The 18,479-nt window shown below is 37.8% G+C and overlaps 1 protein-coding gene across 4 annotated transcripts in view; it reads right to left on the bottom strand.

The window, feature by feature from the left end:
• CLT2 (CRT (chloroquine-resistance transporter)-like transporter 2) overlaps window positions 1-16,923 on the bottom strand; it is a 29,390-nt gene extending 12,467 nt beyond the window's left edge. For 2 of the 4 annotated variants that reach the window (XM_079019345.1, XM_079019343.1), the window contains exons 1-9: window positions 16,437-16,922; window positions 16,211-16,356; window positions 15,893-15,930; window positions 14,485-14,600; window positions 11,618-11,717; window positions 11,469-11,504; window positions 11,330-11,380; window positions 10,195-10,318; window positions 9,552-9,677 (exon numbers count right to left, since the gene is read on the bottom strand). In XM_079019345.1, the coding sequence (XP_078875471.1) occupies window positions 9,552-9,677; window positions 10,195-10,318; window positions 11,330-11,380; window positions 11,469-11,504; window positions 11,618-11,717; window positions 14,485-14,600; window positions 15,893-15,930; window positions 16,211-16,356; window positions 16,437-16,837 (1,138 nt within the window). In that variant the 5' untranslated portion in view covers window positions 16,838-16,922. Of the gene's footprint in view, window positions 1-527; window positions 886-9,551; window positions 9,678-10,194; window positions 10,319-11,329; window positions 11,381-11,468; window positions 11,505-11,617; window positions 11,718-14,484; window positions 14,601-15,892; window positions 15,931-16,210; window positions 16,357-16,436 lie in introns of those variants that run through there. The other 2 variants (XM_079019341.1, XM_079019342.1) reach the window with 2 other exon arrangements.
• Between the last annotated feature and the right edge of the window lie 1,556 nt (window positions 16,924-18,479).

Genomic DNA, 18,479 nt, shown 5'->3' with positions numbered 1-18,479 from the left:
TAAGGCTCCAAACCTTTTGTATGATTGCAGTCTGAAATATTCCTGTTTTGATTATCATCTATGTGTTTCACATATTTTGCTAATGTACAAACCTATTTACATGGGGGGGTGTGCAAACCACGATTCTTGAAACAATAGGGACTATAGCAAAATATTGCACCTCAGAGATTATAATAGAAAAAACAATTTACATGAAAACAGAAATATTACACCAATATCGCCGGAGAAGAAAAAAGAAACAAAAATTGACATGATTTATGGATATTCAGATTGTTATCACTAGCCAACCAATCAGCTAGTAGGTCACAATTATGCAGCACGGGAAACACTATATGATAGTAGAAGGATTTAAATCTGTATATACTAACTGATTGCTTACATTAAATTAAAGTAAACACAACTCGTGGATCCCTTCCTAAACCAAATGTTCCTAGTTCCTACAATCAGCCTAAACCCCAAAGAGATGATGTTAAGTTTCCTTTCAAGATGAGATATTTCACCCAAGCAATAGCAAATAGCAAATAGCATGCAGTAAAAAGATAATATCTGAATTTAGAGTTGTTCTGAAATCGTGTATAGTAACATTACTGAAACAAAATTCTAGAGTACGTAATAAAAAAAAATATGCAGCAAAAGCATATGTATGCCTATTTTACCTCCCTAAGCTTTGTTATATTTCTAGACTATCATATTATAAAAGAAAAAACAAAACAGGCATAGGTGAAAATCACATGAAATCAGGATCCTGCTTGCTATGTTGAGGTACGTTATATAAAATAAGACCCAACACAAGGATCACACTTCCAAATAGAAAGAAAGGACTCAATGTTACGCCTTCAGGTAGGTATGGCAACGGAAGGGAAAGTATGTAAATGGTTGTCGGCACTGAAAAATAACCAAATAAACTCCATCAGGTTAGGTTCAGTTCTACAAATAGAATATGCATTTTATTTTCAAAAAGATAATCATTATCATTAATGCCAATATACTTTTTGTTCCGTTGAAAGTCAAACGTAGTACAACTTGTTCTATATGTCCAGGGAAGTGAAGATTTTGGCACATGTTATATTAATTTGTTATCTTTTTTATTATTTAAATGTCTAGTTTATCCCTAACGAAAGTAGCTAAAAGTTAGGTCTTGGGGTTGCTAGCCAGCCCTAGGTTTTTAGTATTTATATTTCCTCATTTTCCATTTTTTTAATCAAGCAAAATAAATGAAGTCATTTTCTCATTCTTCTCTCTGTCTCAAGGTAACATTGTGTTACCCTAAGTAGGGATGGCAAAGAACCCCATACCCGATGGGGAACCCGAAACCCGCACCCGTTTTGACTGGGGAATCCTCGAGTTGACCGGGGACGGGAAATCCCCGAATAAAAAAGTGGGAATGGGAATGGGGATGGGGATACCCCTAATCCCCGACCCTGGACCGTCCCCGATATATATATATATATATATATATATATATATATATATATATATATATATATATATATATATATACATTACAATTTACAATACATAAAATTTAATCCAAGCAACATAACTCATTAGCAATTAGTTGGTTGAATTTTTCTTTTTCTTTTATATAATTTAAACTCGTGTATAATTTTTTTTCTATCTGGTTTATCTATTTTACCTCAAATATCACTGTGATAATTTTTTTTACTTTATTTTTCATGTATTTATTTAAATTTGGTAATTATTTTATATTTTTTATGCAAATCTATGAATATTTTTATATTTTTGCAAATTCTTTAAACTTATGCTAGTAAAATTGAAATTTAGAGTTTCTTTATGTAAAAGTTTTTATATTAAAAGAGTAAAAGAAATCCCCGATTCCCAGCTAGGATCCCTAGTCCCCGTTGGGGGTGGGGATAGGGGTTTATTTATATTCCTCGATGGGGACGGGGATGGGGATGGGGATTGCTATAAGAATTCGGGGATGGGGATGCGGATTCCATGTATTCCCCGCCCCCGTTGCCATCTCTAACCCTAAGTGCAAAATTCTAAATGGTATCGAAGCAGATTCGATTATGTCCTAACCAGTAAGTACTTTTTCTTGATTCTTTCTTCTTTATTATCATCATGACTGGAATATGATTCAGAGAAATTCTTGCTGCCCTAATCAGCTAACGAAACATAGGAGAATCCACCTCACACCCAGCGAAATCCCAAATTACAACATTCTTCCCACCGGCTATAAACTGAGTAGCCAAAACTAGAATCTTTTGTCACACTCTATCTTGATTTTCATAGGAAGAAAAGGAAAAGAAGAATACCTGTTTCCTTCCAACTCAAAACCCTCAGCAGGATCTGCACCTCCTCAAAAGAAGATGAGTCGACCTTGGTGTGATCATTGCAAACGTCCCAGGAACACTAATGAAACTTGTTGGAAGATTCATGGCATGCCTGCCAGCTAGAAACCTACCTAGTTCACGTACTAATATATATAGTAATTAGTGGAACTTTTGAAACCATTAACCAAGGAAATCGGTAAGTATTTCAAAGTAACCTTTGAAAACAAAGGGATAGCCAAAGTTGCATTACACAACAAGGTAGTGGTTTCTCATCTTCATTTGAAACGAGTACATCAGCAGCAAAACCTTGGGTGGTTGATTATGGTACCACCAATCACATGACTGTCATGGAGATCGAAGCTCTTTCACTGAACTCCAGTGTCTAAAGGTAGAACCATTAGAGTTGCAAAGGGATGAGACAAAAATTTTGTTGGTATTGGTACAATTGTCATATAGGAAGATTGTTTGTAACCATGCACGAATATATCCACACTGGTTTTCCTAATGAAAGACAAGTCTGAAGTTTAGATCAATTTTTCAGCAATTTCATAAAATTGTCCAAAATCAATTTGCAACCAGAACTCGGGTCCTCAAATCTGATAACGCAAAAGAATACTTTGACTCTCAGTTGGGAAGCTACTTAAATCAACATGGAATTGTTCACATTACCACTTGTGTCAATACCCCGCAACAAAATGACCAAATGCCCTCGATCACCTTTTTTTCAAGTTTTGTCCCAAATCATTTCTATGGAGAAGCAATTTTAACTATTGCGTACCAAATTCCCTCTCGAGTTATTGGGTTCAAAACCCCATACCAAAATCTGCAGTCCTTCCCTCACATTCGAACTCTGTCAAAAGTCCCACTCAAAATCTTTGGTTGCACTTCATTTGTTCATAACCATCAGCCCAATCATAACAAAATGGACCCTAGATCGATCAAGTGTGTTCTTCTAGGATATTCCCCAAACCAGTGTGGATATAAATGTTATTCCCCATCCACCAGAAAATGTTCACTTAATGGATGTCACCTATTAAACCAATGTTTAACAATAGTTTATAGTTAAGGGATTAGTTTTGTAATATGTTTCCTATATATATCTTGTACTCTGTTATTCAACGTAATGAGAAAAAGATTAACCTTAATCAATTAAGGTTTTATATGGTATCAGAGCGTCAATAGCCGACCCTAACCCTAAGTTTTGACACAGCTCTAACTCCGTCCGGCATTCTACAATCAAAACCAAGTCTGTCTTTTATCTCTCAATCAGCATGACGTCATTTACTGTAGCAGAAAAATCTGCTCAATCAGCCCATCGTTGGGCCTTTCTTCTCAATTGGCGAGCCCGTTCGTCCAAAAGATTTAGTTCTAACCATTCTTGCAGGTTTATCCAGTCGCAATGAGTTCTACAGCCTTGTTACCACACTCACAGCTCGCGGGACTGAAATATATGTTGATGATCTCCAAGCTCTTCTTGCAGACCATGAGTTTGTTCATGGCTGATCCAAAACAGGAACACCAAATATATCCCAGGCATATAATGTGCAAGTCGATCAATCTATAGGTTCTAGCCGAACTTCAAGCCAAAGTGTGAACAACTCACTAAATTACATGCAACTTGCAGCTCAAGCCCAAGCTCTTGGCTTAAGTCTCATTCCGACAAATGTAACACCCCAAGCCTTCTTTGGTAATCGGCAGTCATCTTCCAGTGGGTATCGTAGTGGCAATCGTGGCGGTCGTGGAAGAAACAACAATCGTAATACTCATGGAGGCAGATCACGTGGTCCTGATTTTAGTTAGGCAACCACTCAGAGCACCGTGTATGGCCATTGTCAGCAATGCGGGATTCACAGCACAATGCCCTAATCACAAGGGGAATGTTAATACTCAGCCGACTGCTCACTTTAGCACAAACCGGTCACAAGCATCTTCATCCAGTACTCCAAATTGGTATCCAGACACGGGAGCAAACAGTCATGTGATGGCCGATCTTTCTGGTATGGACTTCTCCGAAGCATATCATGGTCCTGATGCTCTTCATGTTGGCAATGGTAAAGGTCTTCCTATTTTACACGTTGGATCCTCTGATATTCACACACCTCACAAAACTTTTCGACTCTCAGATATTTTACATGTTCCATCCATTTCTAAAAATCTTCTTTATGTACAAAAATTTTGCACTGATAATGATGTCTTTTTTGAATTTCACTCCCGTTTCTTTGTTGTGAAGGATCAGAATACGCGCACCGTTCTTCTCACAGGCCCAAGCCATAATGGTCTCTACTCTCTTACCATTCCTCAACTCCAGTCTATCAAACAGGTTGTCTTCTCTGTTGAGCGCGCCTCAACTGATGTTTGGCATCAACGCCTGGGCCATCCTCATCCACGATTACTACAATCTATGTTGAACCTTTTTCGCTTCCTGTTTCTAATAAAACTTTACATAATATGTGTTCGGCTTGTCAATTGGGCAAGTCTTCCAAGTTGTCTTTACCTATTTCTTCTTTTAAAAGTACAAGAGTTTTGGACTTGATTTATAGTGATGTTTGGGGGCCTGCCCCGTGTTTGTCATCTGGCGGTCATCGCTACTTTGTTCTATTTGTGGATGATTATTCTCGCTTTATGTGGTTTTATCCTATGTCTCGTAAATCTGATGTGTTTTGAATTATTTAAACATTTTGTTACCAGGGTTGAACGTCAATTCAATACAACACTCTTAAAACTATTCAAACTGATTTTTTTTTTTTTTTTGGGGGGGGGGGGGGGGGGGGGGGGGTACACACTTTTTGTTCTACCATGGACATTGTTCACCGCATCTCATGCCCTCATACTCACGAACAAAATGGTTTTGTCGAACGTCGAAGTCGACATATTGTTGAAACCGGGCTCTCTCTTTTAGCTCAAGGAAATGTTCCCCATCACTTTTGGCATTATGCCTTTGACACTGCCACCTTTCTGATTAATCGGATGCCATCTCGTGTCTCTCAATCAATTTCTCCATATGAGCATATTTTTCACAAACAACCAGATTACTTATTTCTTAAGGTTTTTGGATGTCAATGTTTTCCGTATCATCGTCCATACAATGCTCATAAACTTGAATTTCGCTCTACCCCGTGTGTCTTCTTAGGTTATAGCCCGACTCATCATGGCTATCGGTGTCTTGACATTCAAACCAATCGTATTTATGTAGCCCGTCATGTTTGATTTAATGAGCTTGTCTTCCCATTTTTACCCAATTCCATGCCCACGCCATTCTACTCTAAACCTGATCCTCCATCATCTATGACCCAACCAGTTGAGAATCCTTTACCTCCCGAACCCCACACAGTTTTTCCAATTCCATAAATTCCTACATCTGATGACGACTCTCCTATTTCCCTCGGTGAGTCCACAACTACCATGTCTCCATCCACTACTCCCGCTACTGAGATAGCTACTCATCCGAGCACAAGTTCCATACCAGAAGCTACTCCGCCGAGTCCGTCCCCCCCTCCTGTCACTCGCACTCATTCCATGTCTCTCCCACCAAATCCCAAACCTCGTGTTCCTTTTGATCCTTCTACATCCCATGTCACTCGGTCTAAATCAGCGGAAACAGAGCCTTCCTCTTTTACTGTTGCTAACAAATTTGTTGAGTGGCGCAAGGCTATGGCTGAGGAGTACTCTGCACTGGTTCGGAATGACACGTGGAATCTTCCCTTTTTCAGACAATTATAACATTGTTGGGTGCAAATGGGTGTACAAAATTAAGCGAAAGGCGGACGAAACCATCGAACGTCATAAAGCTCATTTAGTTGTCAAAGGATTCCATCAACAACCAGGTATTGACTTTGAAGAAACTTTCAGTCCCGTCGTCAAATCTACCACAATTCGGGCGGTTCTCTCACTTGTTGTCTCTCAAGGGTGGTCACTCCGTCAGCTCGATGTTCAAAATGCCTTTCTCCATGGGCATCTTAATGAGACTATCTACATGTCTCAACCACCGAGATTTGTAGATCCTGCTCATCCACATCATTTGTGTCGGCTCAAGCGATATATCTATGGTTTAAAACAGGCTCCTCGTGCTTGGTTTCACCGGCTCTCTAGCGCTCTGGTTAATCATGGCTTTACCGGCTTTAAAACTGACTCATCATTGTTCATCTACTCTCGGAGTTCTATTGTTCTTTACGTCCTCGTCTACGTTGATGATAATTGTGACAGGGAACAATGCATCCCAAATTGATCGCCTAGTCTCCACTCTTGGATCTGAATTCGCCTTAAAAGATTTGGGTGGCTTACATCATTTTCTTGGGATTGAAGTTATCTCGAGTGGATCAGACATTACCTTGTCCCAACAACAATACGTTCTTGACTTATTGCGTCGGGCGGGTCTCTCCGATGCCAAACCAGCGCCTTCCCCTATGTCATCGACAATGCAACTCACCCGGGAATCTGGTACACCATTTGACGATCCAACGAAGTACCGTCAAATTGTTGGTGCCCTGCAATATGCTACCCTTTCTCGCCCAGACATTGCTTATGCTGTCAACAAAGTTTGCCAATTTAAGCATGCACCGACAGATCATCATTGGTCAGCAATCAAACGTATTCTTCGGTATCTTCGGGGCTCTTGGACTTCTTATTCGACGCAATTCCACATTGGCCCTTCATGCCTTTTCCGACTCTACAATTAATGTCTTCTTCGACGCTGATTGGGCTGGGTGTCCGAATGATCGAAGATCAACAGGAGGCTTTGCTATATTTCTTGGCACAGATCTCATTTCCTGGTGTTCATGAAAGCAAAGAACGGTCTCCCGCTCCTCCACCGAGGCGGAATATAAAGCCATGGCCGACACTGCGGCTGAACTTACTTGGCTTCAGGCTCTGCTCAGAGAACTAGGTGTTAGTACTCAAGCATCTCCAACACTTTGGTGTAATAATCTTGGTGCTACCTACCTCTCTGCCAATCCAGTGTTTCACGCTCGCACAAAACACATTGAAATCGATTTTCACTTTGTTAGGGAAAAGGTCTCTAGAGGTGAGCTACAGGTTCGGTTTATTTCCACTAATGATCAAGTGGCCGATGTCTTCATCAAGCCACTATCAACACCCAGGTTTCAATTTCTTCGGTCCAAGCTTCAGGTCGTGTCCCGCCCTTAGCTTGTGGGGGCATATTAAACCAATGTTTAACAATAGTTTATAGTTAAGGGGTTAGTTTTGTAATATGTTTCCTATATATATCTTGTACTCTGCTATTCAACGTAATGAGAAAAAGATTAACCTTAATCAATTAAGGTTTTATATCACCTTCTTTGAAGAACCCTACTATTCAGAAAACTCTGTGGAATATCAATTTTTGGTGTTATCCGAATCAAAACCCTTCCAAGTCAAGCCATGACACATAGATACATTCTTCAACACCTATGCCTGTTTTCCAATCCGTCAGAAAAAGATAAGAACAAAGATGCTCAAAATGACTACATTGTCTATACGAGACGCCGGAAGCAACCTATGGTAGTAGAGTAAGTCACGACTAATGCACACAATCATGAATGATGAATCATCCCAGATTTACAAGGTAATATCCAAATCTCAAACCTCTGGTTTGTATGTTCATCCTGATGATTTCAACTTGAATGTTCCAATTGCTTTATAATTACACAAGGGGAAAGGGAGGAGTTGTACTGCACACCCAATAAGTAACTTTGTTTCATATGATAAACTATCACCAAAATACAAGGTGTTTCCGTGCAAAAGGCTATACACGAGCAAACTTATGGAATTGATTATATAGAGACTTTTGCACATGTAGCTAAATTAAATTTCATTCGATTTTTACTCTCGCTTACTGCAAATCTTGATTAGCCATTGTATTAACTCCATGTAAAGAAGTCATTCTTAAATGGAGAATTAGAAGAGGAAGTCTACATGAGGTTTAGAATCACAAGAAAATAAAGGAGTGGTGTGTAAGCTATGGAAGTCCATGTATGTGCTAAAACAATCACCACGAGCTTGGTTTGAAGTTTGAACGACCGACTCAAGTGATTAAGAGTTATAGATTTATTCAGGGGCAAGCAAATCACACGATGTTTGCGATAGATAGACAGATAGGTTGCAATCATGATTGTCTTTGTCGACGCCATCATTAAAACCGCTAATTACAAACACATCGATGAGCTGAAACTGGTCTTGGGAAGGGAGTTCAAAATCAAAGATCAGGGCCAAATTAAATATTTTCTGACAATGGCTCTCACACAACAAAAATACACCTTAGACCTTTTGCTAGTTAGGGTGTAAGCAAGCTCGCATACCAATGGAGCCTGGAAAAATATCCCGAACAGAAAATAGAGAAGAGTTGGCGGACAAAGGTAGATATTGGAAATTGGTTGGAAAATTGATCTACCTTGCACATACGAGACCAGACATTTCGTGCTCCAACAACACAACATATGGAAGCAGTTTTCTAGATACTCTGTTACTTAAAAAAGAATCCAGGATCTGGATTGTTCTTCAAAAAGACTACTGAGTGGGAAGTTAAAGTGTATACCAATGCTGATCAACTATTGGATATTGTACCTTTTGTATAGGTAAATCTTGTCACCTAGCGAAGCAAGAAGAAATCAGTCATAGCTAGAGGCCAAATACCATGCAATGTGTCGAGGAATCAGTGAGGGAATTTGACTCGGAAGGATACTTAAGGAACTTAAGATTCCAAACAGCACAAAAATGACCCTTTTTGCAACAATAATGTTGTCATTGAGATAGCTAAAAACTCGGTACATCATCATAGAACCAAACACGTGGAGCTCCATCGTCACTTCATCAAAGAAAAGCTTGGAACTGGTATACACTTATGTTCCTTCCAACTTCCAGATTGTTGACATTCTTACCAAGGGCCTTCCCAAGAATAAATTTGATAGTATGAAGAGCAAGCTGGATATGATTGATATTCATACCTACCTTTAGGGGAAGTGAAGATTGTATGTAACACACGTTATTTTAATTTGTTCTCTTTTTTATTATTTAAATGTCTAGTTTAAATAATAAAAAAGAAAGTAGCTAAAAATTAGGTCTTGAGGTTGCTAGCCGGCCCTAGGTTTTTTAGTATTTATATTTCCTCCTGTTTTGTTTTTTTTAATCAAGTAAAATAAATCAATTCGTTTTCTCTTTCTTCTTTCTATCTCACGGTAACATTCAGAATTCTAAGGGAAGAAACCTATTTCTTCTGTTTGAGAGAGAGAGAGAGAGAGAGAGAGAGAGAGAGAGAGAGACCTGATAGCACAATTGCTAGTGAAGAAACGACAGCAGAAGAAATTTTGACGAGGTTGAGAACCGATATGTTGAAAGCAATATTGTTGAGTATGTAGAGTAATGGTAACAGTGGTGAACCCTCGCAACCTGAAACCAACAATCATGTAAATAAATGATGTTTAAAGCTTATTTGAGAAAATGAAAGGAAAAAAGAGAAGAGGGTGAATCTGTTAACAGATTGGGGATAGCCTCACTCCTTAGTTTGTCCATTAAGTGATTCATTGTTACTCTTAACGTTACTTTTACTATAAGTCTTAGGTGGTGTTTTGTTTTAACTTAATGAACTCAATATATATACATACACACACACTTAATGAATAAATAAAGACTAAACATGGAAAGTGTAAGGGGGAGGGACGTGACACTTTCCACAATTGCCCTAGTCTTCGTATGATCAAATCACAGATTTGTCATACCTAATGATATCGCTATTATCTCTCCAACTTTCATCCCTCATCCTCCCAAAATCATGTGTGTTTTGAATGTATTCTTATCCATTCAGGACTTGATAGTAAAAAAGCCAGGGCCTTAGTGTTGCTTCATAGCATACTTTCTACAGTAAGATCCCTTTTGCATTTATTTGCACAAATTTTAAGAATATCACCTGATGAACTAGCGCCGATGTTGAGAAAGCAACCAGCTCCAGTCTTTATGTATGAAGGAAGCTCGTGAAGTGGTATGCCTTTCAGATTTGATAACAAGGGAAGAAACAAAAGCACAAAAAGAGCCTACAAATAAATCATCATCAGCAAAAATAATTTGATATGTTCCCCACCCCCCCCCCCCCCCCATCAGACTATGTGTAGTCTGTTACATGGGACTACTGGACAAGCTTTATAGAGTTATTCTCGATGTTTTTTCACAGACAGGAAATTGAAAGTGAGTCCCTGTCCCACCTTCTTTCACTTTTTTGGTGGGACAAAAAAAAATGTTATATTTGTCCCATTGACCTAAATGCAGTAGAACCTGTTCACTCTTGTCCAGAGTAATAAACAACACAAACAAACAGGGCCTCAATGCCCTACAACATACATAAATTAATTAATGACTGATTCATTATAAAATCAGCTTTCAATGTACTCGATACAAGAAATACAAAGATATGAATTGTCATTAATATTGGGTTATTAACTTTTTAGTAAGCTTCTTTTTGCAAAGAAAAGGCTCTTGGGAAAATGCAAAAAGAACATTACACTTGATTGGCATAAATGAGTGATTTCTAGACAAAGACTCTTAGGGGCATTTGGTTTGCAAAATGTTTTTGAAAGGATGGATTCTGTCAAATGAAGATATTATAATCTGCCACGTGTTTGGTTGGTAAGAACTGGTATGGAATCCAATTCCATTTCGTTGGCGTTTTAGGTTTAATTTGTAAATAGTTTAAAAGAATTATACCATTAGACAACCAAAATACCCTTTATTGGTTTTTTTTGCAATTTCGTTCTTGTTTTATAAAAAACATTTCTGAAGATGACATAGAGAGACTCTTATTCTTGTCTTTATACTTTGAAAATACATACAAGAACCAGCCATTCGTGCAACTCTGGTGTGTGTTATTTTTGGCTTTCACACCAAGAACAATGGTTAGTTTGTATCAAGATTCGAGAAGCCTTTGAATGAAGGGTAATAAAGCTGGTTAATTTTAGTATATTTAGATAAGTGAACGCGTACGGAAATATACAGAATGCTGATATGGTTGATTTGTGTTTGTAAGGCGGTATTTAATTTTAAGTAAGTACCTGGAACCCTGAACCAAATGAATTAACAACAAATATATCGAGCAACTTCCCCTGTAGAAATCAAAATGGAATGTGAAATTCATAATAAGCAAACAAGCAATAATAATATGTTTCTTCAAACAAGGGGAAACAATTGTACCTTTAGACGGGTAACAGCATCAATAAAAACGTACTCCTGCCCATTGCCCAAACAACAATCTAAAGTTAATTACCATTTTCATATATATATATATATATATATATATATATATATATATATATATATATATATATATATATACACCTTACCTTAATAATGGTTGCACCAGCCTGGAATGCACTTGATACTACCATCATTATTGGCCACAGCATCCCAACTCCCGATAGCATTTGACCACTTTCTGATCCGCTATTGTCAAAGTCATATGCTATTTTTAGTTGACAAAATTGCAAAAATGGTCCCTATGGTATGCAAATGTTTCGGGTTTTAGTCCAAAGAGTGACTTTTTTGGTTTCGTAGTCCTTTTGGAGTGGTTTGTATGTGAAAATGGTCCCTCCGAAAATTGAAATGACTATAATACCCTTGGGGTATTTATTTTTCATTTTTCTTTCATTATTCTTAAATTTTAATATTTATTTATTTATTTTAACAATTAAAAAAATAAAAAAGACCCCACCTCTCTCTCTCTCTCTCTCTCTCTCTCTCTCTCTCTCTCTCTCTCTCTCTCTCCCTCTTCCTTCCCTCCCTCCCTCCCTCCTAGAGGTGGCAATCGTGTCGTGTCGTGTCGGGTTCGTGTCGTGTCGTGTCGAAACACTAAACGGGTTGAAAGTGATTGACCCTAACCCGACCCATTTAATTAACGTGTCGTGTCGAATCAACCCGTTTATTTTCGTGTCGGGTTTCGGGTTAGGGCTATACCTCGAAATATGTCATGTCATGTGAGGTTAAAAGATTGAGCATGTTGAAAGAGTAGGAGTTAGGTAGGCAGAAAGGAAAAGCTAATAGTTTGGAGGTAGAATAGATAAAGTCATAGCAAGTTCAGATGACAAAATTAAAAGAGTGAGAGTTGGGGAGGCGGATGGCAAAGGTCATGAGGATGCGAGAGTGGTGAAAGAGACTGGATAGTTTGGAAGAGACTGAAAAAATTGAAATGAAGTCTTGATCTAGATGGCTAAGTCATTTCAACATGAAAAAACAATTCAATTTGAAGGCTTTCTTTTACTTATGGTTTTGATTTTGTATCTTTTTAGTTTATTTAAGTAATTCAAAATACTTGCATATAAATAAACGGATCATTTTCGAGTCATATTCGAGTTGAAATTCTCAACCCTAACCTTACCCATTTAATTTTCGTGTCGTGTCGTGTCAACCCGTTTATTTAAATGGGTTGAAATATCTTACCCAAACCCGTTTATTTCGTGTCGGGTTCGTGTCGGGTTTCGTGTCGTGTCAATTTTTGCCACCTCTACTCCCTCCCTCCCTCCCTCCCTCTCTCTCTCTCTCTCTCTGCAAATACAAACTCAAGAACACATATTCATATTCATGAACACATACACACTTCAACTACCGTCCGTCACTACCACCGTGTCCTTCACTTTCTTTTTCTATAAATTGATTTTTTTGTTAACCTCCACCATCTCCTTCTCCACACACACGAAATCAAATCTGATGAAGGATTTTCAGATGAACACCTTCAAGAAAAAAAAATCAGATCGAGTGCGTGGGTCTCCGATCTCCTCCTCGGATGACAAGCTCCTCCTGTTAAAGCAAGTCCTAACGCCGTCGACGCCTGGTAGGTCTTCTCTTTTAGCGAAGACAAGCTCAAGGAGATGATGATTTTCAGATCTGAGGACCTCGTTTTCAGATCCGAGTATCTCGTTTGCAGATTTGGTAGCGGTGACGAGCTTAAGGTTTTTTCTTCTCCGGTGGTGGTGGCAATGACGGTGATGGAGCTGAAGATCTGGTTCGTCTTCTCCGGTATTTTTATGAAGATGGTGGCAATAATCAGAATCTTTGCCTGAGAAAAGGGGTAAGGGAGACCGAGATCAAGATCAAAGTTCCGGTAAGCTTGATAATCAGAATCTTTTCCTGATTGTCTTCACATCAAACTCACTTACACACACATACTTGAGTCGCAGGATTTGGTTGTACCCTATGAGTTTGAGAAATTTGGTTTTAATTGTTGATGCAGAATCGATTTTCCTGGTGGGTTCATCCCAGTGACATGATTTTGAAGTGTATGAGTTAATCTATGTTGTATGAATCGAGTGTTTGAGAAGGGAGAAATCAGATTTATGATGCTAGGAACGATTATTTTCAAAAAAGAAATCAGATGCTTGTTGTTGATGGATATGATTGATTCTAGACATCTTTTTAGTTTTTGGTTTGATTGTTTCTTGAAGATCGGAAGATAAAAGGGGTGAATACTTCTTGATTTTTAATTTCTTGTTTTGTGAAAAGGACGAGAGAGAGAGAGAGAGAGAGAGAGAGAGAGAGAGCCCTTTCATTTTTTAATTATTAAAATAAATAAATAATTATTAAAACTTTAAAAAAATGATTTTAGAAATAGAAAACAAATACCCAAGGGTATTAAAGTCATTTCAGTTTACCGAGAGACCAAATCCACAACCAAACTAGCTCAAAAGGACCACGAAACCAAAAAAGTCGGGGTTTGGACTAAAACCCCAAAAAAATGCATACCACAGGGACCATTTTTGCAATTTTGTCTTTTTAGTTTTCAAACCACAGACATATATATGCACATAAAAGTCCAAAGACATCGTGTGTGTGTGTGTTACTCAGGACATGACATGACTGATGGCCCTATACTGTGTGTTTGGGACCGAGACTCGGTTTAAAAGATGTGAATACCCTCTCCTCATCATCAAAAATAACCCTAGAGATCAGCTTGTCCGGTTTTGTCTAGTCTTCTTCTGGTTTCCATGTAACAAATGTAGCCTAATAAATTAAGTTTCAAAGTTGAAGATGGATAAAGGGCATGGAATAATGACGCAACAATTCTGAACATGCTAAATAATCAATTCCAGCATATCAAAATACAGTGGAAATATGCTGTGCAATCATTCCATTGTTTTGATGATTACCTTTAACTTGTGAACAAACAGATAAAAACCACCAAAAAATTGTTGGTTCTAGAAATAAAAAATTATGATACCTTGCAATAGCTGTAACCACTCCAGCAGCAACAAGTAGACATCCTGCAATTTTATTCCATGAGTACCTTCTTCCTAAAAGTAGAGCAGAAAAACCCAGCTGCCACAACAAAAACGTCTGCAACAACACAAGCTTAGGCCTTGTTACGTTATATTTCTCATCAAGTGTTATCTGGATAAATGATGTTTACAAAATATTCGAGAATATGACAGCACACTGTCACTAGGTAGGGCAAATGGAAGGAAAAAATAAATTTGTAAAAAGTTGGGACTTAATGGAGGAAAGCCTTATTCCACATCCACTGCATTAAGTCAAAAAGAAACATTCAAATATAGCTTAGCGGATTGGATTGGATTAAGTCGCGTTTGTCCCCTTTCAGTCTGCTAATTCAAAAAGAAATAGAACATCTAAGAGATACTATGCACACATCTTATTCCCGATGTGAATGGTTACACAAATAAAACTTAACTTGCCAAGAATCTAAAAGTTGTCTTAGACCATATACTGCATTGCATGGCTTATTAGATAGTAAAACTAAAAATATGAGGGACTCTTTAATCATGTACATGAATCACAAGTAGTGAAACCATTTGATACCGATACACTGCCGCCACCCACCACCACCAATCATTTTTTCAACAAGACTTTAAAAAACAAACAATTTTTTTTATGAAGACTAAAGACATGATGGACATTTTACCTCTTCAAAAACAAAGTAACAACACCACCTTAGTGTCATCAAGCATTTCAGGAAATTTAGATTTACTGATATGAGTACCAAAAAGGATTTAGGCTATCTCAAATACTAGTTAGGAGGTACAAAGTGCACGCTTGTATAATCTTGTTTGAACCGGACACGGACCAAGGAGTCACAGCCCCTGAAGGTTAATGTTTAAAGTAGTGTCACTGTCAACCACCGCTTACTGCTATTATTGATGTTTATCCATTTGGATGGAAACATTGGTATATATACATAATCTGAAATCTGAACAAACAAGCCTTACACGAATTTAGTGATTTACTTCACGTTACGTTCTGTGTGTATGCCTGTGCCGGCTAAACTCGAAGTTGTATTTGAAGGTGACACCCAAACATTAAAATGTCAAAATACTACTTATGAAGAGTGTCTAACACGATCCAATTTGATATCCAGGTTCTGATCATCACTACACAAATTCCCCAACAAGCAACTCATCTTTTTATTATAATAAAATTCCATTAAGCCTGGACAACAGACAAAGGGGAACTGGAAGGAAAAAAAAGCCTCCTTTTTCCTGAGTTTCTCTTTAAGAATTCTACCATATACATAACATAATTAGCTGATAGGTCATAGGTAATATGTCTAGTCCACATTAAGTCAAAAAAAGACAGCACAGCACAAGATTTCTTCAGAAACTGACAGACAGTACCTGATTCAATATTGGTATAGCTGGTCCAGGGAGCATGGCTGTAAAAGATACATTCAGATTTCAGTTAACCAAACAAATACTTTCGTTTCCCACAGTATCCTTAACGAGACAGTCAGATTTGGTTGATGGACAACATTTAGTCCATTTAACTATCCATCAGTATCTAATATCTGTATGGCTGGTTTTTTACAACCATTTCAAGGAAATCAGTATTTCCCCAACCAAGTCCTAACTTTTTACTAGACCAAATGCATATTTACTATCAAATACTTTGCAAGGGTAACACTTTTTAGCCAAAGAAGAAACCAATAATAATACCTGCAGCGTACATCCCAGCAACAACTCCTAGGGCTTCTAGCATACCAATTACCGCAAACCGCCATTTTGGAAGGATCATCATCTCGTCTGTTACAATTCCGGCACGATGCCTTATATACAGTATAGAAAAATAAATCGCCACATACCTACATTAAACAGAAGATAACATTTGCAACCAGATTGACTGATGTTAGGAATCCTTCTGTAACAAAGAAAAAAAAAATACCCGAAAGTGTTGACTTGAGCTAAAAAGAAAGGGTACTCCTTCATAGGCACGAGAGCAAGTTTATAGAGCACGCGATTCCCAATAGCTAACACTAGGGTAACTGCAGACCAAAAAATAATTCTACCGTTTGAATTTGATGGAACTTGTGATTGTGAACTCTTGACCGAAGATCGAACCACAAATTTAGAGTCTGATTGGTGTCGAGTTGGAACCATCTTTCTGTAACTGAAGTCGGATCCATATGCATTGCCATTGACCCAGCGTAAGCGCATTGGAGAATAAAGATGAAAAGATGATAACGATGATGGCTTTCTAGGGTTTTGGAGAAGATAATTTGGGATGTCAAGTTTTGATGCATTGTTGAGCTTCAAAGTGATATTAGGGTTGAATAAAATCACCATTGATTTGAAGTGCAGAGGAAGAAGATTCACCTACTTCGTTGTTTTATAGATTCTGTTTGCTATATTTCTATCCAGAGAAATTCACGCTTGTTTTCAACGTGAATGAAAACGTGTAATGCTTCTGCCAGTAACACGTGGCCGCAGAGTGTGATATTTTTAAGTACATCGTTCATGGGAAAATGATTTAGGATGGTAAGTACGTTTTATCAGTGTTTACATATTGATAATTAGTTGTGTAACCCGTATATTATACGGGTTTATTAAAACAAAATGTTATAAATGATTAAAGAATAAGTTTATTTGAATTTGAAAAAAAATGAAATTTACCGAAATAAAATATATTTAATAATTATAGTATTGATTATCATATCTAATACAATGAATACTTTACATATATAATAATAGAAGTATTAATTAATGGAATTATAATTTTTGATTAATAAAAAAATAAAAATCCACATAATGACATGTGGAATTTAAATAATTTAAATATCTTACATAATGACATGTGGCAAGAGTGTATTAGAAGATGACATGTGGCAAAATCATTTTCATTTATTAGGGAGGATTTCTTATTTTTTTTTATATAATAAAGCAACTAACTTGTTTTAACTGTTTAAATTACATTAATATTACCGGCTAATACTTGTTTTAACCGGTAACTCAAAAGGAAAATGACTTAGGATAGTAACTACCTCTTATCCGTGTTCACATATTGGCAACTTCTTATTTTTTGTACATAAGAAAAGCAACAAACTTGTTTTAACTGTGTAACATCCCAAAAATCATGACCAAAAATTTCGTTTTTAATTTAATACTAAAACCATAATTGTCAAACCATTAATTTAATACTCCGGCATCGGGCCCCGCCCGACATCAGGCCTCGCCTGGCATCGAGCTCCGCTCGGTATACAGATCTGTCTCTCTTAGGCCCCACCTGTCACCAGGCCCCGTCCGCTAAACACATACAATCATATAACATGCTAACACATAAACAAACATACTCTACTGTATCACTATCCTAAGAAACATACTCTGCTAATAATGAGATATGGAACTTCGTCCGTACCCAGCTAGTCCAGCCAGGGCTTCAGCAGTGCAAGGTGACTCTCCTCATTGTGTGAATGGGTCTAAGGCCACAATGCCAACCCATGTAGTCTATGAGTAGGAAGACCCGGGGGTTAGCCCTAGGCATTGTATGCTAGTATGTTATTCCAGACCAAGGTCTGATGTCGGGCAGGTGCCCGAGGAATGTTTGCATGTTAGATTATACTTATTGACTATGTGATACTTGTATGTGCCTGGTAGAGAGGTGACTCATCACTAGCTGAGTACAGACGATGTTCCGTATCTCATTATTAGCAGAGTATGTTTCTTAGGACAGTGATACAGTAGAGTATGTTTGTTTATGTGTTAGCATGTTATATGATTGTATGTGTTTAGCGTGCGGGGCCCGGTGACAGGTGGGGCCTAAGAGAGACAAATATGTATACCGAGCAGGACTCGATGCCAGGCGGGGCCTGATGTCGGGCGGGGCCCGATGCCGGAGTATTATATTAATGGTTTGACAATTATGGTTTTAGTATTAAATTAAAAACGAAATTTGTTGTCATGATTTTTGGGATGTTACACAGTTAAAACA

The sequence above is a fragment of the Lactuca serriola genome, chromosome 9, assembly GCF_051521515.1.
Source record: "Lactuca serriola cultivar US96UC23 chromosome 9, Lser_US96UC23_V15, whole genome shotgun sequence".
Lineage (NCBI taxonomy): Eukaryota > Viridiplantae > Streptophyta > Magnoliopsida > Asterales > Asteraceae > Lactuca > Lactuca serriola.
The sequence above is the reverse complement of the archived record's forward strand: the minus strand, read 5'-3'. Positions and strand labels throughout refer to the sequence as shown.